Here is a 24,930-nt window from a genome sequence, read left to right on the forward strand (position 1 = left end):
TTTTTAGGACCTCAGTTTTTTGTGTGTTTTTAATCCTCACTGGAAGATATTTTTCCATTGGTTTTTAGATAGTGGGAGAGGGAAAGACAGAGCAATATTGGGAGAGAAACATATCGATTGGTTGCCTCTTGCACAAGCCCTCGGGCGGGGAGGAGCCTGCAATGAGGTATGTGTCTTTGACTGGAATTGAACTTGAGTCCCTTCGGTCCGCAGGCCAACGCTCTATCCTCTGAGCCAAACCGGCTAGGGCAGGACCTCAGTTTTTAAAACCTGTAGAAGTATTCTTTCGTGCCATTCTGCCATAATAATTATGACATGATATTCAAAGATAAAAGAGCCTCAGTAATAGATTAATATTACCTTGAAAAAGATTTAGGGAAATGGAAGCACTCTAGAATTCATCACATCAAATCTTCAGCAATTATAATAGCTTATATTATATAAGATTTTATATAAATAACAAGGAGCAGGGGAACAGAAAACATGTAAATTTTATTGTTGTCTAAGTAATTGTTCATGTAAATCAAAGAAAGGGTTAACAGAAATTAATAGTTTGAATTTCACTAACTCATCTCCTGAGTTAGTTCTGAGGTTCTGAGGAAGTTTTGAACATCATATGGTAGGAGAGAGGACAGGTTATACTTATAAATGATTTTTTACATTTGTGGAGAAAAATACCTAGTAGCCAACATTTGTTGAGTGGTTGAATGTCTGGCAGTATTCTAAGCACTTTACACGAATTAACTTAAAATAAAGTAATTCTTGAAGTAGGTACAATTTATATAGAGATATTTTGAGCACACTTATACACAGAGAACATAGACATTTTTCTAAAGGTTACACAGCTGTTAAGTGATAGAACCAGTTTCTAAAGTAAGCAGTCTGATTCCAAGGCTTGCCTTAATCACTGTACAAATGGTGTTTAGCTTTGGGGAAGTGGGATGAGATTGCCACTGGACTTCCTCCTTGCATGGCAGAAGGAGGAAGTCCAGTGGCAATGGACTGTTTGTGAATGTGATACATTTGTAGAAATATGCTTGTAGTCGAGCTTCTGTTCAGGATGTGTAGGTAGGGATGTTCAGCTAAGGAAATAGGAAAGATTATCTTGAAGGAAGAGTTAATGGGTGATATGACAGTTCCTAAAGTCCTTCAGTATTTCCTTTTTTAAAAAATTTTTATTCATTGATTAGGGAGAGAGACAGACAGACAGGCATTGCTTTGTTGCTCCACCCATTCATCTATACATTGTTTGACTCCTGCATGTGCCCCTACCTGGGATTGAACCCACAATCTTGATATACATCAGGATGATGTTTCAACAGAACTATCTGGCCAGGGCCCTTCAGTTATTTCATTTGACTAGCTCAACTAGTGTGTATGGGATACTGATGGTTTTTAAAAAACTCTTGAGTTTATTTATCAACTAGAGGCCTGGTGCACGAATTCGTGCATGGGTGGGGTCCCTCTGAGTGGCCTGCAGGTAACAGGCCGAAACCGGCAGTCCAATGCTGCCTACAGCTCCTACTTGCTGCTCCCACTCATCCTGGCCCCACTGTGCCTGCCGCTGGCTTGTGCCCAATCAGTCCTGATCGGCTCACGCTGCCACAGCAGCACTCGCCGCCATGAGCCCTGCGTCTGGTGCCCTCCAAAGGGGAGTGACCTGCAGGATCGAGCTGAAACCGGCTCTCTGACATCCCCCGAGGGGTCCCGGATTGTGAGAAGGTTCAGGCCAGGCCGAGGGACCCCACTGGTGCACGATCGGGGCTGGGGAGGGACGCAGGAGGTTGGCCAGCTGGGGAGGGACCATGGAGGGCTCCAGGGTGTTTCCGGCCTGTCTCGTTCAGTCCCGATAAGCTGGACCCCAGCAGCAAGCTACCGGTCGGAGCATCTGCCCCCTGCTGGGAAGTGCACGTCATAGCAACTGGTCAACTGTCTGCCCCCTGGTGGTCAGTGCACGTCATAGCGAGCAGTTGAGCAGCCTTAGCATATCATTAGCATATTACGCTTTGATTGGTTGTTCAGTTCTGCGTTCAGTCTATTTGCATATTACCCTTTTATTATGTAGGACTCTATTCTTTTTCCTAATTTTTAGTTTATATATTTATCAATTTTTATATGATTTTATATAATATATTTACATTATAGAATATTACATACTTTTCTTTTTTATTTTTCCCCTGTAGATGTGACAAAAGCTTGTTTCAAATATTGCAGTTCTTGTTTAACCTTTTGCACTCGGATGTCGAGTGTGACTCGACACGGTTAGCATTAGAATAAAGGAATTGAGAAAAAAGCAAGCGAGTGCAAAGGGTTAAGAATGAAAGTGTTGCCCTAACCGGTTTGGCTCAGTGGATAGAGCGTCGGCCTGCGGACTCAAGGGTCCCAGGTTTGATTCCGGTCAAGGGCATGTACCTTGGTTGCGGGCACATCCCCAGTAGGGGGTATGCAGGAGGCAGCTGATTGATGTTTCTCTCTCATCAATGTTTCTAACTCTCTATCTCTCTCCCTTCCTCTCTAAAAAAAAATCAATAAATTATATTTAAAAAAAAAAAAGAATGAAAGTGAGGATATAAAATTGCCTTTAAGTTCAGCTAGGGCCACATCTGCTTAGTTTTGATACAACAATGTTTCTTATACCCTTTAGATACTAGATAATCTGTAATTTTAGTTTGGATAGCTTTTTAATCCAAGAATGGTTATAAATTTCCAAGTGGTCGGAGAACTTTGTTGTGAGATTGTTCATTTTTATTTTATTTTTGTGTTGGAGTCCAAAATTGTGATCTTTAAAAGGGAATTAATTTTTCTTCATGGTATAGTCAATGTTTATAGTTTTTTTCCTGTTAATATTTGGAAAGTATCCTATCTAATAAAAGAGTAATATGCAAATTGACCGTACCTCCGCGACACCCACAAGCCATGCCCACCAGCCAATCAGGAGCAAAATATGCACATAAACCCAACCAAGATGGCTGCAGCCACAGAGAGCAGGAGGGAGGCTTGGGTTTCCCCGGCAATGGAGGAAGCTAAGCTTTCCGCCTGCCCTTGCCGGCCTAGACCTCCACTCAGTGCTACAAAGTTTCAATTATAGAAGGTAAATAAATTCCAACAGAAATGGCAGCAGCCACGGAGCTGGAAGAGCAGGAGGCCAGGGTTGCCCCTGGTGATGGAGGAAGCCAAGCTTCTGCAGCCCTGGCTGGCCTAGGCCTCCACTCCAGGCTACAAAGTTTCAATTATAGACGATACATAAATCTCAACAGAAATGGCTGCCGCCATGGAGCAAGCAGGAGGCTTGGCTCTGCTCCAGGCTACAAAGTTTCAATTGTAGAAGATACATAAATCCCAGATACCAGGGCCTCCGCTTGGGTCGCTGGGGGGTGGGGTGGGGGGCGCGTGGGTGGCCTGCAAACCACCACAGGCCCTTCGCCCAGGCCACCCCATGCCCCAAGGGAACCCCCACCCTGATGCAGGACACCCTTCAGGGCAAACCAGCTGGCCCCCACCCATGCACCAGGCCTCTATCCTATCTAATAAAAGGGTAATATGCAGATTGACCATCACTCCAACACACAAGATGGCTGCCCCCATGTGGTCAAAGATCCTGCCCCATGTGGACACATGATGGCCACCACAAGATGGCCAGCCGGGGAGGGCAGTTGGGAAGGACCAGGCCTGCAAGGGAGGGCAGTTGTGGGCGATTAGGCCCGCAGGGGAGGGCAGTTAGGGGTGACCAGGCTGGCAGAGGAGGGAAGTTGGGGGTGACCGGGCCTGCAGGGAAGGGCAGTTGGGCGGGACCCAGGCCTCTAGGGGAGACCAGTTGGGGGGGACCAGGCCTGCAGGGGAGGGCAGTTAGGAGTGACCAGGCCTGAAGGGGAGGGAAGTTAGGGGCAAACAGGCTGGCAGGGGAGCAGTTAGGCATCAATCAGGCTGGCAGGGGAGTGATTAGGGGGTGATCAGGCTGGCAGGCAGAAGTGGTTAGGGGCAATCAGGAAGGCAGTCAGGCGAGCAATTGGGAGCCAGCAGTCCTGGATTGTGAGAGGGATGTCCCAGATTGGAGAGGGTGCAGGCTGGGCTGAGGGACATCCCGTCCCCCCCCCCCCCCCGTGCACGAATTTTGTGCACCGGGCCTCTAGTATTCTATAAGAGTTCACTAATTACATCAGTTTTTCTCACCAGCATTCCACAGAACACTAACTTCTTAAATGTTACCTGGGATAAAGAGGTTCTGTGTCAAATAATTTTGGGAAACCACATAAAGCAGGTTTAATTATAGCAGGACTGTTTTGATTCCTTAATCTACTAATATGTAGTATAATTTAAGAAGGAGTGAGGTGCCCTAGCCTGTTTGGCTCAATGAATAGAGCATCGGCCTGTGGACTGAAGGGTCCCAGGTTCTGTTCCGGCCAAGGGCACATGCCTGGGTTGCGGGTTCGATCCCCAGTGTGGGGCATGCAGGAGGCAGCCAATCAATGAATGATTCCCTCTCATCATTGATGTTTCTATCTCTCTCTCCCTCTCCCTTCCTCTCTGAAATCAATTAAAATATATTAAAAAAAAAAAAAGGAGCGAGGTAAAATATGCATCATCTTCAAACCTATTCAAAGGAGTTACCTCATAGCCTGGCCTTTCCCCTGCATGTTAGATAATATTAGAGAGGTTCTTCAGGTATCTTGTTCACTTACCTTCTTCATAAGCTGGTCCTTCTTACTATGGGAACAGTGAATCAAGTAAGCCTTTCTTTCAGGCACCTTCCATTTGTAATTTAGTAGACACTTTTATTTATAGATTCGCTAGTTTCCAGAACCCTACAAATTCCATTATTTTTAGATTCCATTGACATTGATTATTTTAATGGCCTCGAGCTTGTGTGCCCATTGCCAGCCATATTATCCAGAAGTCCCTCAAATGTTGAAACTTAACCATCTTAAGGGAAGGAATTAATGCTTCTTTTTTTTTTTTTTAATATATTTTATTGATTTTTTACAGAGAGAAAGAGAGAGGGATAGAGTTAGAAACATCGATGAGAGAGAAACATCGATCAGCTGCCTCTTGCACACCCCCTACTGGGGATGTGCCCGCAACCAAGGTACATGCCCTTGACCGGAATCGAACCTGGGACCCTTGAGTCCGCAGGCCAACGCTCTATCCACTGAGCCAAACCGGTTTCGGCAAATTAATGCTTCTTTCGTATGTGTGTGTGTGCGCATGTGTATACTTAATACTCACCAGAGGATATATTGCGAGAAAGAAAGGGGGGTGGAGAGAGACAGACAGACAGACATAGATGTGAAAAAGAAACATTGATCTGTTGCCTCCTGTATGCACCCTGACCAGGGATCAAAACTGCAACCTAGGTATATGCCTTGACTGAGAATCGAACTCAAGACCTTTTGGTGTATAGGATGACGCAACAACAAACTGAACCACCCAACCAGAGCTTTTATAATTTTTTACAAGAGTCTTTTCCATACCCGTGTCACCAACTTACTACTCTTTGAGAAATTCGCTAGATCTTCATTAAATTGTTTGCTGTTAATGCCATTAAAAAATAGGAATTATTCTTTGATGCCTCACTTAATATCATATTCCCTAAAGTATTCCCTATGATGCTGCAAAGAAACTTTCTTTTTGAGTTTTCAGTAACAATAATAATGGCTAACACTTATTGACATCTGAAAGTGTGGAGGGCCTCTTTGTATAGCCCTCCATGCTGGTCACCGTATAATTTAGGGGTTATATCATTTTCACAGATTAAAGTTCCAAGTTATTAATTCTTGTGTATTTTATTCTAGGTTAATGGGAAAGGTTCCTTATGGTGTGTTGATCCAGAATATAAACCTAACCTTATGCAAGCACTGAAGAAGCAACCTTTCCCTTCAGCATTAACATCTCCAGAAAGGTACGGGATCTTCCATATAAGTATCAATGGTGCTTTATAAGATTTTCCTGTATGAGATGGAGAAACTCAACAAAGTTGTAGGGGTTTGGCGTTTTTTTATTGACAATTATTTATGGATAAGACATTAGCGTAAGGCAGTTTTACTTATAGTCTAACTTGTGTTATTAGGAAACAGGATATTGGATAGTTAAGAACATAAATTCTGGAAAACGTAGTCAGTACTGAATATATTATAACTAAACTCTAAAATATGATATTAGTTACAAAAGGCTAAATCATTTTAATTGTCTGCAATACTAATGCTGACCTAATGATGTGGGAAATTAAAGGTATATTTAAAGATGTTTAAATAAGGTGATTGTAATTGTAACATTTTGTTTTGATTTTGCAGGTAAGTACAGTTGTAATGTATTTCCTTGCCTTTTGCTTTCAAACTCAGTGACTCCTATTGGTCTTATAGCTTTCCCATTTTAAATTGCATCTGAAAATGATATGACTTCCTTAAATCTGATTTTGTTTCCTTTTTCTAGAGAAGCCTTCAGAATCTTTTTGCATTCTATTAATGTACATTCATTTGTGTTAAAAATGCCAGATTTTGTCAAGATATTTTTAAGAGTTTCTGTAATGGTTAATGTGATTTTTGGAAAAAATTTAAAAGTTTTAATTAAAGTAATAAGTGAAAATTTTCAAACATACAAAAAACTAGGGAGAAAGTTATAATGAACTCCCAGCTGCAACAGTTATCACCACTTCATATCCTAGTTTCTTAAAATATTATTAGATAGCTTTTAGAGGTAGCTGAAATACAGTAAAAAAATAAGTAAGGCTAATGCTGAAATTTATGTACATACTAGAGGCCTGGTGCACGAAATTCGTGCACGCAGGGAGGGTCCCTCAGCCCGGCCTGCGCCCTCTCGCAGTCCGGGAGCCCTTGGGGGATGTCCAACTGATGGCTTAGGGAGTGGGCCTAAGCCGGCAGTTGGACATCCTTAGTGCTGCCACAGAGGTGGGAGAGGCTCCCGCCACTGCCACTGCACTTGCCAGCTGTGAGCCTGGCTCAGGACTTCTGGCTGAGTGGCGCTCCCCTTGTGGGAGCGCACTGACCACCAGGGGGCAGCTCCTGCGTTGTGCATCTGCCCCCTGGTGGTTATTGCGCATCATAGCAACCGGTCGTTCCACCGTTCAGTTGATTTGCATATTAGCCTTTTATTATCTAGGATACTCTTAGAGAATTTAAGCTTATTTACCATATTAATAGGTAAAAGGATCATTGTAACAAGAACTACTGAGTGGTTTATTCTTATGAATGAAATCTAGAAATTATCAGATTATATCTTCATTGTTTAGGAGTTGATATCTTTATTAGTTAATGTTGGTGCTTATGTTCTGGTTAAAAAAATGATAATTTAGAAATTGATAAGTTCAGTGAAGGTCACTTATGTGTCTTATTTAGCTATGCTATTTTTTAAATTAAAGATTAAATGGGAGCCCTGGCTGGTGTACTTGAGTGGTTATAGCGTCAGCTCACACATTGAAGGGTCGAGGGTTTGATTCCCTGTCAAAGGCACGTACCTCAGTTGCATATTCTTCCCTGGCCTGGATGGGTTGCGTGCAGGAGGCAACCAGTCAATGTGTCTTTGATATGTTGCATTTTCATGTTTACATTTTTTAACTCTATCATATGTTTAAAGGTAAATAAAAATGATTTATGGCTTAAAATACCGTATTTTCCGGCGTATAAGACAACTGGGCGTATAAGATTTTCCTGGGTTAAAAAGTCATCTTATACACCGAAAAATATGGTAGGTAGATTAAACAATGACAACATAAAGGTTATAATCTTTGACCTTAAAACATGACTTAGTATTTTTGTTTATTTTTTCTGTTAATCCTCACATGAGGATATTTTTCCATTGATTTTTTTTTTTTTTTTTTTTTTTTAGAAAGAGAGAGAAAGAGTGTAAGGGTGTGTGTGGGGGGTGGCGGGGGGAGGAGAGAAAGAAATATTGATGTAAGAGAGACACATTGCCGAAACCGGTTTGGCTCAGTGGATGGAGCGTCGGCCTGCGGACTCAAGGGTCCCGGGTTCGATTCTGGTCAAGGGCATGTACCTTGGTTGCGGGCACATCCCCAGTAGGGGGTGTGCAAGAGGCAGCTGATCGATGTTTCTCTCTCATCGATGTTTCTAACTCTCTATTCCTCTCTCTTCCTCTCTGTAAAAAATCAATAGAATATATTTAAAAAAAGAGAGAGACACATTGATTGGTTGCATCCCACATAGGCCCCAACAGGGCTGGGGGATTGAGCCTGCAACTGAGGTACATGCCCTTGACTGGAATTGAACCGGGAGCCCTTCAGTCTGTGGGCTGATGCTCTATCCACTGAGCCAAACTGACTAGGGCACCTAACTATTTTTAGAAACATTTTTTCCTTTACATTATTTGGCAAAAGGATAGTTCCAGCTGACCTGCTTTTGTGTGGCCCTTTCAAATCATAATTGGTAATTCTGAGGAAGAGAATGAGATACAGTGTATATAAAACTGTGAATAGAAAATAGACTTAATTTAGTTAGAAAAATAGATTTGTTACACTGTCACAAACTCTAAAAAACAGAAGTAGTTTGTCCCAAAAATGTTTTAATCTTTGGAATTAAAAAGAAATTGCTGGTCTCTTTTCATGGATATAGAAAGTTCAATGTGATAATGATATTTACTAATAAAATCAGGAACTTAATCTGTTTTGCATCATTATCATTCAGTGCTCCTTAAACATTTGTTTTTATAAACTCTTTAATTTTTGTGGTAATACCTATAGTGATATAATGTCAAACTTAAGCATTCAATACAACACCAAATACTATTATGTATTGCTATTGTTCCAAGTATTTTATTTTTGTTTTTATTGTTCCAAGTATTTTAAATGCATTTTTTCTTATTTAATTGGCAGAGCATCTCTATGTGGGAGGTTTAATTATTCCTATTTTACAGATGAAGAAACTAAGATTAATTATTTTGCCTAAGAACATCCAAATAGTTGTGATTTAATCTTGATCTTATGTTCTTTTTGCTTTGGCATTCTCTTCCTAAACTGAGTAGTATTAAACAAAGAAAATAAGGTAAAAATTGTTTGGGCTTTTTTTTTAGAAATTAGCTATGTTTGTGACTAAGTTCTGTAACAAGCAAAATAAAGATTTTTATAAGATTTTTTGTCTTATCTCTATTTTTCAGTGGCTCTTTATCACCTCACTACTTAAGCTCTGTACTCAAGCAGAATCAGGTGCAAACCCTCAAAGGTATGTATAAGATCAGTATTTTAAATCATAGAATTTTAGGTAAAATATTAGGGTTGAAATTTTTTTCTAATTATAAAGCAATTATAGGATTATTTTAGAAAATTTGAAAAATAAAAATATTTATAAAGAAGTACCTAAAAACTTACCATTTCTACTGTAAACATTTTGATACAATTGCTTTGGTCCTTTTTATGTTTTTTTCATGAGTAGGTATGTTTGTGTGCATGCACAGACACACACATAGACATATCTTTTCTCCAAATACTGGACTCATATTATATACACTATTTTATATCCCATTTTCATTTCCTTTAACATGTATTTTTCCTTAAAAATAGGAAGATATTTCTCAAAGTACGTCTTAGACTAGAATAGGAGGTTGGCAATTTATGGCCTACGGAGTATACTAGTATTTGGCCTGACACCTGTTTTTGCATAGCCTGTAAATTAGGAATGGTTTTACACTTGTAAGTAGTTGAAAAAATAAAAATAATATTTTGAGGCTTGTGGAAATTTGCTGCAACAGCAGAGTCAAGTAGTTACAACAGAGACCTCCATATTGTATCCTTGGTTTTGCCTCTTGGCCCACAAAGCTTAAAATATTTACTTATTGACCCTTTACAGAAGTTTGCCAGCCCCTGAGTTAATAAAGTTCAGAATAATTTTTATAGGTTATTTAAGTTAAAAGAACTTTAAGAAGACAAGTTAATTTTTAAAATTTCATAAACTTCTTTTTGAAAGTATATAAAAATTCTGAATTTTAGTGGGTTTTCCCCTACTCATAATTGATATTATAGATTAGTAATGTGTTAATATAAAGTTTCTAGCATTGTTGCTTTGGAGCCTAGATAAATTTCTGTGATTTTTTTAAAAAAATAGAAATTCACAGATTAAAAGCATTTCCATATATCAGAGACACATTGTCTCTTTGGAATTTCACTAAGCTGAGCATAGGAAGCAGTATAATGTTGGTCTTTAACAAGGGAAGGAGAGAATGGAAAAAGTTTAAGAGAACTTTGCAAGGAAGTTTAGTGTATATGGAGTCCACTTCAGCTATGTTCTGGCTTAACGTAAGGTAAGTATCCATTTTTCTATTACCTAATGGATATGTGTGGTTTTTCTTTATGTTTATGTATTGTTGAAACTTCCTTTATCTTTGTATTACCTCATTAATTTCTGACAATTACTCTTTCAAGCTCAGTTCGTATACACATTTTGAGAACATTTTCTTTCTGAATTCTGGGGTTTATTTAGAATCTTGTCTTGTTCTTTTCTCATGTCATCTAAATTCTGCTTCTAAATTCCCTTTGGGGAGCAGACACTTTCACAAGTTTCTCCTGCTAGTTTCAGTCCCAGTTTTTATAATTTGTGTAGGTACTTCCCTTTCATTTAATGATTTCTATATGTTATGCATCATCTCCCCAGTGCTGCTAACACTATTTCCCTTCATCTCTGTACTCATAAGTCTTAGACCTATTCCCCTAGTAAGAAGTAACTTGGTGGGGAAGGTATTAGTATTCTGGGGTAAAAAATGCCCGTCTAGCCTGGAATAGACTTTACAAAAACTTAAGAAAATGTACATTTAAATTAGGTTGCTTTAGGGCATTTTCATAGAATTCTGAGGAGATTTGCTTTTTATTCTCTCTAGATATATTTTCTGGGGAAAAGTTTGAAAAATACAATACTAAATGAATAAACATTTATTCTACAAGTAATAGTTGAGTTCTTACACAGTGCTAGACACTGTAGTGGATGCTTTGTGATATACAGAGATGAGAGAGACCTAGGTCCTGATCTCAGAAAACATACAGTTTAATTGAAGAAGGTTGGCTAGAATTATGCAGAGTACACTGGCAGGAAAGGAAGAGAATGGCAAATTAAGCTTAGAGGTAACTCAGGAAAGGCCTCTTAGAAGAGAAAGAGTGTGTTTGAGCTGGGCTCAAAAAAGTTTGGAGTATACTTAACTTTGGGTAGAGGTTTGGTAGGATGCAGTTACTGGGAACTGCAGGCTGAAGCCTACATGTACAGAAGAAGACCAGGTAGCCTTGGTCTAGTGCAGTGGTTCTCAACCTTTCTAATGCCACGATCCTTTAATACAGTTCCTCATGTTGTGGTGACCCCCAACCATAAAATTATTTTCGTTGCTACTTCATAACTGTAATTTTGCTACTGTTATGAATCGTAATGTAAATATCTGTGTTTTCCGATGGTCTGAGGCGACCCTGCTAGCGGTTCTCAACCTTTAAAGCCCTTCAGCAGCTTCCCCAATGTCCCATATCTGGTAGGAGTGTCGCCTAAAGGGCTTTAAAGAATGCGGTGACATTATCAGTTTTGTTTTGTTTTGTTTTGTTTTTAAATATATTTTATTGATTTTTTACAGAGATGAAGGGAAAGGGATAGAGAGTTAGAAACATTGACGAGAGAGAAACATCGATCAGCTGCCTCCTGCACACCCCCTACTGGGGATGTGCCTGCAACCAAGGTACATGCCCTTGACTGGAATCAAACCTGGGACCCTTCAGTTGGCAGGCCGAGGCTCTATCCACTGAGCCAAACCAGTTAGGACGACATTATCAGTTTTGTAAAGATTACTTAGGTGCACTGTTGGGCTCCAATGTTAGAGTCCAATGTTAGATTCATCTATCACTTCATGGAAACATCTTTCTAATTATTATATTAGAGCTATATTGAGACACATAAGAGAGTAGCACATTAGGCTTAGGAACTTCAGAAACCAGTATCAGCCAAAATGGGTGCAGCAGTTTGTTTAAAGTATAGTTATCTTGCCCTGATCAGTGTGGCTCAGTTGGTTGAGCGTTGTCCCATGCACCGAGAGGTCACCAGTTCAATTCCCGGTCAGGACACATGCCCGAGTTGCAGGCTCTGTCTCTAGTAGGGAGCATGCAGGAGATAGCTGATCTATGTTTTTCTCTCATTGACATTTCTCTCCCTCTCCCTTTCTCTCTCTCTAAAATCAATAAAATCATATAAGAAATAAAATTTTAAAAAATAGTCTATAATAATAAAAGTGTAATATGCTAATTAGACCAGACAGCCAAACGACCTTCTAGATGTCGTTCCGGGCATCCTTCCGGATGTCCTTCTGGACGACTTTCCAGACGAAGCCGCAGCAGCAGGGGTGAGGCAAAGGCAGCCACCACAGCAGATGGGGGCTGAGGCAGAGGCGGTTAGGGGTGATCAGGCAGGCAGGCAGAGGTGGTTAGGGGCGATCAGGCAGGCAGGCAGGCAGAATGGTTAACCCTTTGCACTCGGATGTGGAGTGTGACTCGACATGGTTAGCAGTAGAATAAAGGAATCAAAAAAAGCAAGCGAGTGCAAAGGGTTAAGGGTGATCAGGCAGGCAGGCCAGCGGTTAGGAGCCAGCGGTCCAGATTGCAAGAGGGACACCTCCCCCCACACACACACACGAATTTCATGCACCGGGCCTCTAGTAAATAAAAAGTATAGTTGTCACTCTTGTTCACCTTAAAATGACTAATTATATATACTAGCATCTATGTTACAGTATTGTATAATAGTAGCAGGTGGCACAGGAATCTCATACTGAGATAGTAAAACAAAACCTTTTTTGCCAATGTTTGGTGTGCTGTGCATTTATAGTAAATTCATCAGTGAAAAACAATGCAGACAAAAATGGAACTTACATTCTAATTAGTAGATTTTAGTATTTATACATAAGCACTAGTTTACTACAACAGATATAAAATTTAGATAGTTAATGGTGATGTTAGAGGCTAAGTACAAATCTAAATTCAATTTAAGGTTGCAAATTAGCATAATTTGTATCTTTATTGAAATGAAAGTAAACCCATGGTCCAGGCAGCTTAAAGTGTTGTAATTTATTGAAATTGCTCTCCTAAAGAATCTTTAAAGAATCACAAGAGACAGCTTCTCCATTTGGATGCTCTGTGAATGTGTATGTTTTGATGGAGGCAATAAATCTTCTTATACTTATTGTTGCGCTTATGTCCATTTAAATTCTGCCCCTATGCTTCTCATATTATTCCTTAAGCAAATGGACTTGAGAATCAGATAATAGAAACTTATCTTATAATCCTCACTTTCACAGGGCTAAAACTTATGCCTTCTAAATTTTTTCTCAGCTATTATTAATTTTCCAGCAACAAGCAAGGCTAAGGAAATGTGTGAGTTTACACTATTGACAGAAATTTATTTGAACCAGTCATTGTTATCACTTTAAATATTCGAAAACTAAGAAAAGAAATGGTGTTCATGCAGCTTACTTATAATTGCCAAAATAAGCCTATTATCAGTTTTTTTTAGTTTTAGGTATGTTTTAAACTCCAATCAGAACTAGGAAGGCTAAAAAGCGAAATAATATGACTTCGAACTGTTGTTTTTTAAAATCACTATTTGGATCACTTCCGTGGTTCTAATGACAACTGACTTTCAACTGTAAGTGAATTATTTGCTTAATCTAAGTAGTGTCAGAAAATATATACAAAAGACTTATAAAAACAAAAATTTTTTTCTTCATGAACTGGATATGTTAGGTAATATAGCTAATAGTATGTGTTTTTAGAAACAGAGCCACCTTTAAAATAGTGTTAAATACTTATCAATGAAAAAATACGAGGTGTTTTTCATTGTGACTGAATAAGTCTTCAGTTTAATCTTAATACCAACACAGATTGGGTACTATAAATAAAAATTGTTGCAGCCTTGGCCAGATGGCTCAGTTAGTTGGAGTGTTGTCCCATACACCAAAAAGGTGGCGGATTTTGATTCCTGGTCAGGGTACATACCTAGGTTGGGGATTCAATTCCTGGTCGGGGTACATAGGAGAGGCAACCAATTGATGTTTCTCTCAATGTTTCTCTCTCACATCGATGTTTCTCTCTTCTTCTCCCTCTCCTCTCTAAAAAGCAATAAAAACATATCCTCAGGTGAAGATTAAAGAAAAAAAAAATGTTGTAAAGCTGTACAGGGAGTTTTTGTTCCAAGAAGTTCAAATTGTATCTTGGACAAATCATTGATAATCAGGTGTTCTTGATTACCAAGTGTTATGGTTTCTTTTTCTAATGAATATTTTAATGGTGAAGTTAAACTTTAAATCAGAGTTAGCATTAATTGGCAAGGCATTGTGGGAAGCATACTTATGAATGTTCTAAACCAAACAAATCAAATGTAGATAAAATCTTGCAAAGAAGTTTTTGGTTCTATAAAATTAATTTTATGGGGAGAGTTCAAATTAATTAGGTATAATAAGTTTTCTACAAGAAATAAATCTATTTAAGGAATACATCTATTATTCTACTGTTACAAAAATAGTACTTCATTTTGTTATCACCTTAAATATTCGAAAACTAAGAAAAGAAATGGTGTTCATGCAGCTTACTTATAATTGCCAAAATAAGCCTATTATCGGTTTTCTTTAGTTTTAGGTATAGTGTTCAGAAATATGACTCCTTGAATTGTAATGGAAGTTAGATATATACTAAATTTTAATAAGGTTTTATATGTTACATTTATAAGATTATAAGTTTTATAAGATTATAAATTTTCTGAAATTATTTCCTCATAATGAATTTAGTATTAGATTTGTTCCTTCCCCACCACATCCTTTATATATATATATATAAATTTATATTCTATTCTATATATATATATATATAATTGGAAATAAGGAAGACCTTTTTCTGTTAAAAGAAAAATTATTTCATGGAGCAGGAAATCTCTGTGCATTTGAATAATGCCATGCAAGTTGTGTCCTGCATAAGGACACCAGGCTGAGGAAAGAGTGGGGTCTGAAATCCAGCCCACCTTTCAGTCTTCAAGCTGTGTGCCTTGATACAGGGAACATTCACCTGGAGGCAAAGTTGCCTTTTTTCCAACTCACACAGAGATACAATATGGGCTAGCGGCTGCACCTTTTTCACTTCAAAGACACATTAGAATACTGAACTCTATCAAAGTTGTAGTCAAGTCTCTTTCTAAAAGGAATAGGAGAGGTCTTTGTTTTGCTAGCCTCGTGGCTATGACATGTGGGAATCATTGATTGAATGATTTTTCACTTGCTCTTTCTGCCTAAATGCTTTTCCTTAGGATATGCACATGGCTTCTTCATTCTCTGACCTTCCTGAAGTCTTTGCTCAACTGTTACCCTCTCCTCTTCCCTAACCTCTGTATTAAAAATTGTAACTACTTTTCTCAGTATCTCCCTTTCCTCTTAATTTTTCTCCCTAGTGCTTATGACTCTCTGGCTTATTGTACTTTAATTTATTTCTTTGTGTTTTGAGAGGTTAGGGATTTTCCTGTTTTGTTTTCTGCTGTATGAAATGTCAGGCTTATAACAGGACACTTGGTTTATTGAATGAATAACAGAATCAAGAATTTCCAGTATATTCTGTAATTTTCTGCAGAATTTCCTATTAAGGGCTGATGATGGAGTAAAAATTGAAGGCCTGAGTTCTGGAGGTAGACTACTGAGGTTCAAATCCTACTTCTCATTCCTAGAGATTCATCCTCTGTGTCTGTTCCCATCTTTAAGATGGAAATGCTAATAGTACACAAATCATAAAGTTGTGAAAATTAGATGAGTTAATAATACTTAAAATATGCCAAGACAATTGAAAGTACTCAATGTTAGTTAGTAATTTAGTGATACTCAGCTTAATCTAAGGAAAGGAGGGCAAAGATATAATATACTTACTCTTTCCACATTTATTAAGGACCTACTGTTGTTCCCAGGTATTATGGAAGACAAAAGGTAAGATAATGTTTCCTACCCTAAAGAAGCTGACAGTCTAACTGGAAAGACGTTCATGTAGAGACTTTGTTTCATGAGGTCACATTTTATTTAAGGGAAAAGAGCTCTAATATTATGTGTACTTCCTCATAACAACCATCTTCTGATATACTTAAAAGTCAGTAACAAACATTGCCTGCCTTTACGGAATTTACAGTAAAGTTGGGGGAAGAACAAGTCAGTATCTTCATGACTTTATTATTTAAAATAACTTTATAATTAGATATTGCAAGTAAAATGGAAAACTGGGATAATAAAAATTCTCTAGCTTTGAGGTAGAAATGGGAGGTTTCATGTCTGAGTCTTATTTTAAACTTATCCTTTATAATCTAAAAAGTTTAAATATTTTCTAACTTTTCTTTCACATTTTAGGTTATACCATTTCACTTTTATTCAGTTACAGTTATTCAGATTAATAGATCACTAAGATGGAGAGGGCCTTTCAGTAGAAAAATAGATATGAGAGCAAAATGACCTTATCTGGAGTAGAACCTGCTGGTTTTACCAGCCCATTTTCCTTATGGAATAGTCATAATTACGTTTGACCTCTTGAATATTATATAAATCTTTAGTACATATAAGATTATATATAATTATAACTAAAGATATTAGTACTAATATTTTTGTGCCAGCAGTAATTATTCCTTTAGCATTTGTAGATTCATATGATCTAGACTGCCCAATTACATTTATTTTTATTTCCTTTAGCATGTGATTAATGCATTACTTTATAACTGCAGATATGCATAGATAAGGATTTTTTTAAATGTTAAGTAATAATGCCTTAATATACATTCCTAGGTAATTTAGTCTGTTTAAGGACAAACCTTATTGAACTGGAGTTTAGATTTTTATTTTCATTGTAAATAATTAAAGAATAAAACTTTTATTATCTCTATACCTGTCAATCCTCCTTTTTTCAATACTATTCACAAAACTGTTCATAATTTTAAGTGAACAAAAGCAGATGGCAAAATATGTACTTAATTTGGTTTAAATTTTTTTCTTTTTAAGAAATTTTTATTGACTTTATTGGGATGACATTGATTAATAAAATGACATAGGTTTTAGGTGCACAATTCTATAATGCATCATCTACATAATTGTATTGTGTGTTCACTACCCCAAGCCAAGTCTCCTTCCATCACTATTCTTTTTAAAAATTAGAATACACACCAAAATTTTAATGTTGGTTACCTTTGGATGCATGCAAATGCCTATAATAAAAAACATTAAAATTGTTAGTTTTCCTTTTTCAGAATCTGATATTGATGCTGCCACTGCAATGATGCTCTTAAATACTTCTATAGAACAAGGAATTCTAGAATGTAAGTAATCATGCTTTATTTTTAAAATACATTTTTGTGAGTGCCTTTTTCAATATAATTTAGAATGCAAGATATTTAAATGGTATAGCAAATTATTCTTTCCAGCTAAGTTGTATTTTTATCCGAATAATTTAATTTCTGTTTTACTATATTTCCATTTCTTTACTGAGCTTTTGAAAGATTGAGATTAATGCTATGATAGTTCATGTTACATTGACCAAGAAATGAAATAGTGTATTTAGAAATTAAGCTTGAAGATTTAAAAGTAAATGAAAGCTATAAATAAGAAAATATAGGAAAGTATAATTATAACAGTGGAATGGGATAAGCCTTCTTTAAATATGGCTACCATCAATAAATCAACAAACAACAAGTGCTGGTGAGGATGTGGAGAAGAGAGAATCAGTACACTGCTGGTGGGAATGTAGACTGTTACAGCCACTATTGGAAACAGTATGTACTTTTCTCAAAAAATTAAAAAAGGAAGTGCTGTTTGATCCAGCAGTTCCATTTCTGGGAATATATCCTAAGAATCCTGAAACACCAATCAGAAAGAATGTATTCACCCCTATGTTCATAGCAGCGTTATTACAATAGCTAAGATCTGGAAATAGCCCAAGTACCCATCAGTACATGAGTGGATAAAAAAGTTGTGGTACATCTATACAGTGGAATACTATGCAGCTATAAAAAAGAAGGATCTCTTACCCTTTGCAGCAGCATGGATGGACCTAGAGACAATTATGCTAAGTGAAATAAGCCAGTCAGAGAAAGACAGATATCACAGGATCTCACTTATATGTGGACACTATTGAACAAATAAACTGATGAACAAAATAGGTCCAGAGGCATATTAAAAATTGTAACTACTGTTCTCAGTATCTCTCTTTCCTCTTTTCTCCCTAGTGCTTATGACTCTCTGGAGTTGGGCAGGAGCTGGGTGGAGTGGGGAAGTATGAGGAAAATAGGGGACATCTATAATACTATCCTATATAATAAAAGAGTAATGTGCAAATCAACCGAATGGTGGAATGACTGGTTGCTATGACAGGCAATGACCATCAGGGGACAGACGCTCAATGCAGGAGCTGCCCCCTGGTGGTCAGTGCGCTCCCACAGGGGGAGCGCCGCTCAGGGGCTCATGGCTGGCGAGCGCAGCGGTGGTGGCGGGTGCCTCTCCTGCCTCCACGGCAGCGCAGCGCTAAGGATGTCTTAGGGCAGTGGTCCGCAGCTCGCGCGCCACATGAGGCTCTTTGGCCCCTTGAGTGTGGCTCGGCGTTAGAACCACTTCTTCAAAATAGACTCACCCAGGCCGAAAACTGACTTTTGCGCATGGGCCATCAAGTTTCAATCGCACTGTATGTGCGCGCCTGCACGTGGTATTTTGTGGAAGAGCCACACTAAAGGGGCCAAAGAGCCGCATGTGGCTCGCGAGCCACGGTTTGCTGACCACTGGCTTAGGGGAGTGGGCCTAAGCTGTCAGTTGGACATCCCCTGAGGGCTCCTGGACTGCGAGAGGGCGCAAGCTGGGCTGAGGGACCCCCGAGTGCAAGAATTTCGTGCATCGGGTCTCTAGTCAACAATAAAAAATAAACTAAAAAAAAAGATATATAAGTACAAAATCCATGAAAGAAAAAAATGGGCAAATTAAATTAAACATCAAACGTTTAGAGTTCTGACAAAACAAGTCTTTAAGAAAAGTAACACAAAGCAAAACACTGGGAGGACATTTTTTTATACTAAATAAAAGAAAGGATTCATATTGAGTGTATGTATTTAAAAGGATTCTATAAGTAAGAAATAAGAAAACAGTTCAACAGAAAAGCCAGCAAAATATATTAGTAGATGGGTCTCAAGAAGAAATACACATTGACAACACTCATTTGAAAAGATATGCATCTTCTCTAGAAATCAAGGAAATGCAATATGAAACAATATTGAGATGCTTTTTTTGCCCATGAAATTATGAAAAGTTTAAATGATTTATAATGTTAAGTGTTAAGTATAGGAACAGGGTATTGTCATACACTCTAGGATAAAAATTGGTCCAGCCATTTTGAAAGCAGTTTGGAAATACTAATTGCAACTTTAAATGTGCATATCCTTTTACTTAATTCCATATCTTGGTATTTCTCCTAAAAATTATTTGCATATGTGTGAGAAAAGGCATCTAGAAGAATTTTCATTGCAATGTTATTTGTAGTAATGAATATTTGGGAACAACCTACAAATACCAACCAGGAGATGGTTAGCAAACCATTGTAATGGTACAGTTAATGTAGTGGAGACATACATATTGAGGCATTCTGTGCAAGCAGTTCAAAATAATTCTATTTTCCCTCGAAAGGTCAAGACATATCATTAAATGGTGTTAAAATGTTTCAGATTAATACCCACAGAATGATATGGTCTGTGTTTTTTGTTTTTTAAAAAAATATTTTTATTGATTTTAGAGAGGAAGGGAGAAGGAGAGAGATCTAGAAACATCAGTGATGAGAGAGAATCATTGATTGGCTGCCTCTTGCATGCCCCCACACTGGGGATTGAGCCCACAACCTGGGCATGTGCCCTGACTGGGAATCAAACTGTGACCTCCTGGTTCATAGGTCAATGCTCAACCACTGAGCTATGCCAGCGGGCATGTTTTTGTTTTTGTTTTTAAGAACCTACAAAACATTCCAACTTTACAGCCCTTACTATTCAGTAATGATATAGTTGTTTTAAATGGCTTGTTTTTGCAATCAAATGCATTTGACCTATTGAAAGTTTTATTTTCCACAGGTGAGAAGCCTCTTTCTCTTAAAACAGCTATGCAGAAAAAAAGGAGTTATGGCAATGCATTTAATCATCGCAGTGCTATGCGATTACAAGAGAGTGATTCTTTAGCTACCAGCATTGATCCAAAAGAAGACCACAATTACAGTGCAAATAGCATGGCAACGCAGCGTTGCGCATCCAGGTCTAGTGTGTCTTCTCTGTCTTCTGTGGATGAAGTATATGAATTTATCCCAAAGAGTAGTCATGTGGGAAGTGATGGCAGTGAAGGATTTCACAGTGAAGAAGATACAGATGTTGATTATGAGTATGATCCTCTTGGAGACAGTGGCTATGTATCACAGCCTTGTGTAGATAACTCTGCAAACGGGCAGCCAGGCAAAAAGATGCGGAAAACGTCATGTCAAGAAATTGATGAGGAGCTCAAAGAGGCAGCTGGGTCTCTACTCCACCTTGCTGGAATTCGTACATGTCTGGGTTCCCTAATAAGTACTGCAAAGACACAAAATCAAAAGCAGCGGAAAAAATAGAAATACCTGTTAGTGTGAAATTATTTTAAAGTGTGGCAATACTGTTCTACTTAATTCTTTACAAGGGATATCAAAGCCATATGGACTTATTTTTGTTTTTGGGGAGGGAAGGGATGCTAATTACTTGTTTATTTCAAAACATTTTGTTTGTTTATTAATTTTTATTAAATAATTGCTGTTAGGATCATGCCCAACCACAAATATGATATGAAGTTCTAAAAGCATAATTTTGGTGATGTGTTTCTAAGATTTTTGAAATTTTTATACAAGAGAATCCATAGCTTCTATCTTAAACTTGTAGGAGAAATCTTTTATTCTCTTAATATGCCAAAATGTAATAATTGACAACTCAGTTTTCTTTTTCAGTCTGTAATCAACTGCTGATCTAGCTAAAAATTTTGCTCAGTCTCTCACATACTCCTCTCCTGACACATGCAATCCAGTAGGATAATATTTGAATTTTTAATTGTCTTAATTTTTGTTTTTAATTTTTTTGTTGAAGCATGACAAAGTTGAATATAAATTGGAAAAGACCCTAGATGCCTAGAAAATTCCTTTTGGTTACATAGAGAGTACAGCAAAGATTTATAAGATGTAGAAAAGGCCATTTTGTGGTGTAATTTCATTTAAGAGCACTCCAATTACTATTATAATATTATCTTTGAAATTTTTTTTTTTTTTACTTTCCAAAAACTTTAGCATTTATTGAATTATTCTTTCCCAGAGTGCATTGCAACCATTGTTTAAATATTAGCCACTAGCTGTCTTTGTTGAATAGAAACTATCCAATGAGAGGATATAGCCATAGAATGTGTTATGGAGTTAACACCCATTTTGACACACTTGCAATAAGAGAACCTTTTTATTTGCTTGTTAAATGTACTGCATTCTGAAAATCTTGTAGTACGAATGGAGTGTATTCTAGTGCAAATATTTTGAATATTACGTCCTTATACATAAAGGTAGATCATTTAGGAAAGAAAATCTGTTCAAGCTTTGTATGACTTAAATGTGTATGTACACCCAATTAAAAAAGGTGTAACAAACTTACAGAGACAAAATACCTTCATGGATCTCAAAATTTATATAAAATTAAATCTTGCACATTATACCCTTTTGAGAAGGCAGTATAATACCTATTATGTGCCATTAATCCATGCCTAAAGATTTTATATTACAGTTCCAAATGTGCATTGACTAAGGCATTTTAAGTATTTGAACAAATATGCTTGTATGAGATTTTTTCATATCATTTGTATAGTTTGACTATATTATTCAGAAGGTATAAGGGATACTAATAAAACTAAACTTATTTATTATATATATCTTTTTAGAATGACAGAGCAACTTTCCAACATCTTGTTTCATAGTGATCTTGTTTTCATTTTCTGATAATTTCATATATACATACATATATATGTATATACATTTATACACACAGGTTTATGATTTTGATTTGTTACTTTCAGCTATTTCTGTGACTATAAAGCATTTTTTGGATTTTTTTAAGAGATAAATATTTTAACTTCTAAATTTTATTAGGGCAAAACTGTCATCTGTTATGTTTCTATGTTAATTGTAATTGAACCTGGATAGCTACATTAATAGAATTGGTGCTGTTGAAATTTAGTAATTTTTAAATTTGCTAATAATGAAAAATCTTAAGAATGCAGGGTAAGGTATTTGGATTTTTCTTCATGTATGTCACATCTACTACAGAAAGTGGCTAACTCAAGTTGACACTTTTTACTGTAGACAGTGAATATTAACACCAAAAGTTGCTTTACTACAGTATAAAATAGTACACAGATTATAAAACATCATTTTAGTAACAATATTTCTAAACTATTTACCATGGCCCTCTTGATAGACCTTAGTAACAGTGTTTCAATGACCTGATTCCAGTTTATTTTGTTCTACTGAAATTTTTTTAAATATGTTTTTATTGATTTTTAGGGAGAGGGATAGAGATATAGAAACATCGATGAGAGAGAAACATCTATCGGCTGCCTCCTGCATACCCCATACTGGGGATCCAGCCCACAACCCAGGCATGTGCCCTGACTGGACTCGTACCAGTGACTTCTTAGTTCCTGGGTCAGTGTTAAACCACTGAACCACACCAGCCTGGGTCTGCTGAAATTCTGTACCAAAATGTTCTCTCTGGTTCCTGTCCATTAGTGAGATAATTATTCTAAGTAAAGGAAGAAGATGAGGGGGAGAGTCATTCTCAATTGATCTTCATAATTATTTTGTCTTAATATGAGTAACAATAATTCTTGAAGCTTGATTTTCTTTCTCCATGTATTCCCAGAAATTTAAAAATTGAAGTTATATTTATCACTAGCAAAGGCAATAAACAATTTTGCACTAAAAACTAACAGAAAAGTTACACAATATTTTGCACTTAATTCTTGTACAGAATTCAGTGCCTAACTTTTCATTTACCAACATAGTTATTTTCAAAGGGAAGAACCTTTATAATTATGGTCCCCCATTATTACTTCCATAGACATTATGATCCCATTTCTCAGGTGTATTGAAATAAAAACGTGGCTAATAACCACTCAGTTAAGGAAAATCACTTGAATTTCTATGGACTGAAAATTGTATTTATAAATAATATATCATCAACAAATCTTACTGTAATAAAAGCAACAATCCTGGAGAAGTAAATATTTTCCAACGTAGTTTAAAACTGACTTAAGCTAACATAATTTGCCTTACACCAATATAAATTATTAGAACCAATTCCAGTTTATAAGTAGATCCCTAGTAAAAGTTTAGCCTCAACACAATCTTCATCTTTCACATCCCAAATATAATCAGTGTTTCTTGAATACTATATGTTTTTCAAATTTATCTGTGCAATATTTTACTAAATTAGTTAATATTTTATTTTCAAATTCAGAAAAAGGAAACAATACTCGTATTCATGGAAAAGCTAATTATTGGTGGATCACCTCCTTTTTTCCACCTTTGAGCCTTTCCTGCTCTCCTTATAGCCAGCATGACTTCTCTTAACTTAGGTTTCTTTGTATATAGTTAAGTTTAGAATATATATATTTTTTCTTTTGCTACTTTCTGATACATTAGGTAAAAGGTTCATACTAGATGGTCAGTTAAACATAATATTAGCATGAATTCAAAGCTAGAGAAAGAGTTAAAGAGGAAATGTGTGTGTCTTGGTAGACCAGGAGGCCTTCTCCAGCCTTTCCCAGCAATTTAAGCAACAGAAGTGAATACTTAACAAATCTGTAAAGACTATCGTCTTAAATACTATAGTAACTAAAAAAACTTTTGTGAAGACCATAGCATTTAAATAAGAACTTTGAGGCTTTCTGGTTTACATCTATTTTATAGTTTTTGTTTGAAATGTGTAAGCTTTGATTTAACAAAGTTTACTTCAATATGTTAATGATGTGGTCAAAATATTTATTGAAAAACAAAGTATATTAATGTTATACCTGCCATTTTTTTCTTAAAGCAATTTTTTTTTGCATTTAACTGCCAGTGCCATTGTCAAAACTTATTTTTAAAGTGTTGTACATTTCTTATTAAACTAAGTGCTTAATTTTAAAGTATTACGTTGCCATCATATAGTGTATAAAAATGTATAATTGCCAATTCATTGTAACTATTATTTATTTTTAATTAAAGTGTAAGAATGCTGTTTGATTAAAAAAATTTGAATAATACTGTTTCCTTATCCCCTTTTCTAATGTAGCATAAAAATTGCCCTGAGTTTGAGTTTTAACTGCCAGTAGATGACCAGCCCAAGGGAACCCCTTCTCAGTTGCCAGTCTTTGCTCATATTAAAACAACTTAACAGATGTTTAGTTTTTGTACCTAATCTCTGATTATTAAAATGTTTATAAAGTTTATTTTTATCAAAGAGATGCAATTCATTATGATAAAGTATTGCAGAATAAACCTTGTTTTATAACATTTTTGTGTTTTCTCTGTTTTTTGGTGTGGGTAGTGTAGATGTATGTGACTCATACTCCTATACACACACACACCATTTTACAAAGTTATAAAGTTGGAATAAGTTTCAATTTGAAAATTTGTAAGTCTGGGTTTTTTTTAAGTATTGTTTTTCTTGGTTTTTACATGTCATCTTAATCATTGACAGCTAAAGTAGTGTTAAATTATTCTCTTCCTAAAGTTGAACTTCTAATTCACATATACATGAGATATTTTAAAATACAACTAAGAAAATGTGAATATACTAAATTATTAAGATTATCTTAAAATACCAGTAATACCATATGTTTAAAAATTGAGGCATCCATTGTAAAATGGAATCATTTACAACC

General features: G+C 36.7%; 1 protein-coding gene across 2 annotated transcripts in view; it reads left to right on the forward strand.

Annotated features, from left to right (window-relative positions):
- FOXN2 (forkhead box N2) overlaps positions 1-24,559 on the forward strand; it is a 55,466-nt gene extending 30,907 nt beyond the window's left edge. For both annotated transcript variants that reach the window (XM_079792162.1, XM_079792161.1), the window contains exons 3-6: positions 5,790-5,896; positions 9,124-9,188; positions 17,238-17,306; positions 20,088-24,559. In XM_079792162.1, the coding sequence (XP_079648288.1) occupies positions 5,790-5,896; positions 9,124-9,188; positions 17,238-17,306; positions 20,088-20,611 (765 nt within the window). In that variant the 3' untranslated portion in view covers positions 20,612-24,559. The remainder of the gene's footprint in view (positions 1-5,789; positions 5,897-9,123; positions 9,189-17,237; positions 17,307-20,087) is intronic.
- Positions 24,560-24,930: the final 371 nt, after the last annotated feature.

The sequence above is a fragment of the Cnephaeus nilssonii genome (assembly GCF_951640355.1).
Source record: "Cnephaeus nilssonii genome assembly, chromosome: 15".
NCBI lineage: Eukaryota > Metazoa > Chordata > Mammalia > Chiroptera > Vespertilionidae > Cnephaeus > Cnephaeus nilssonii.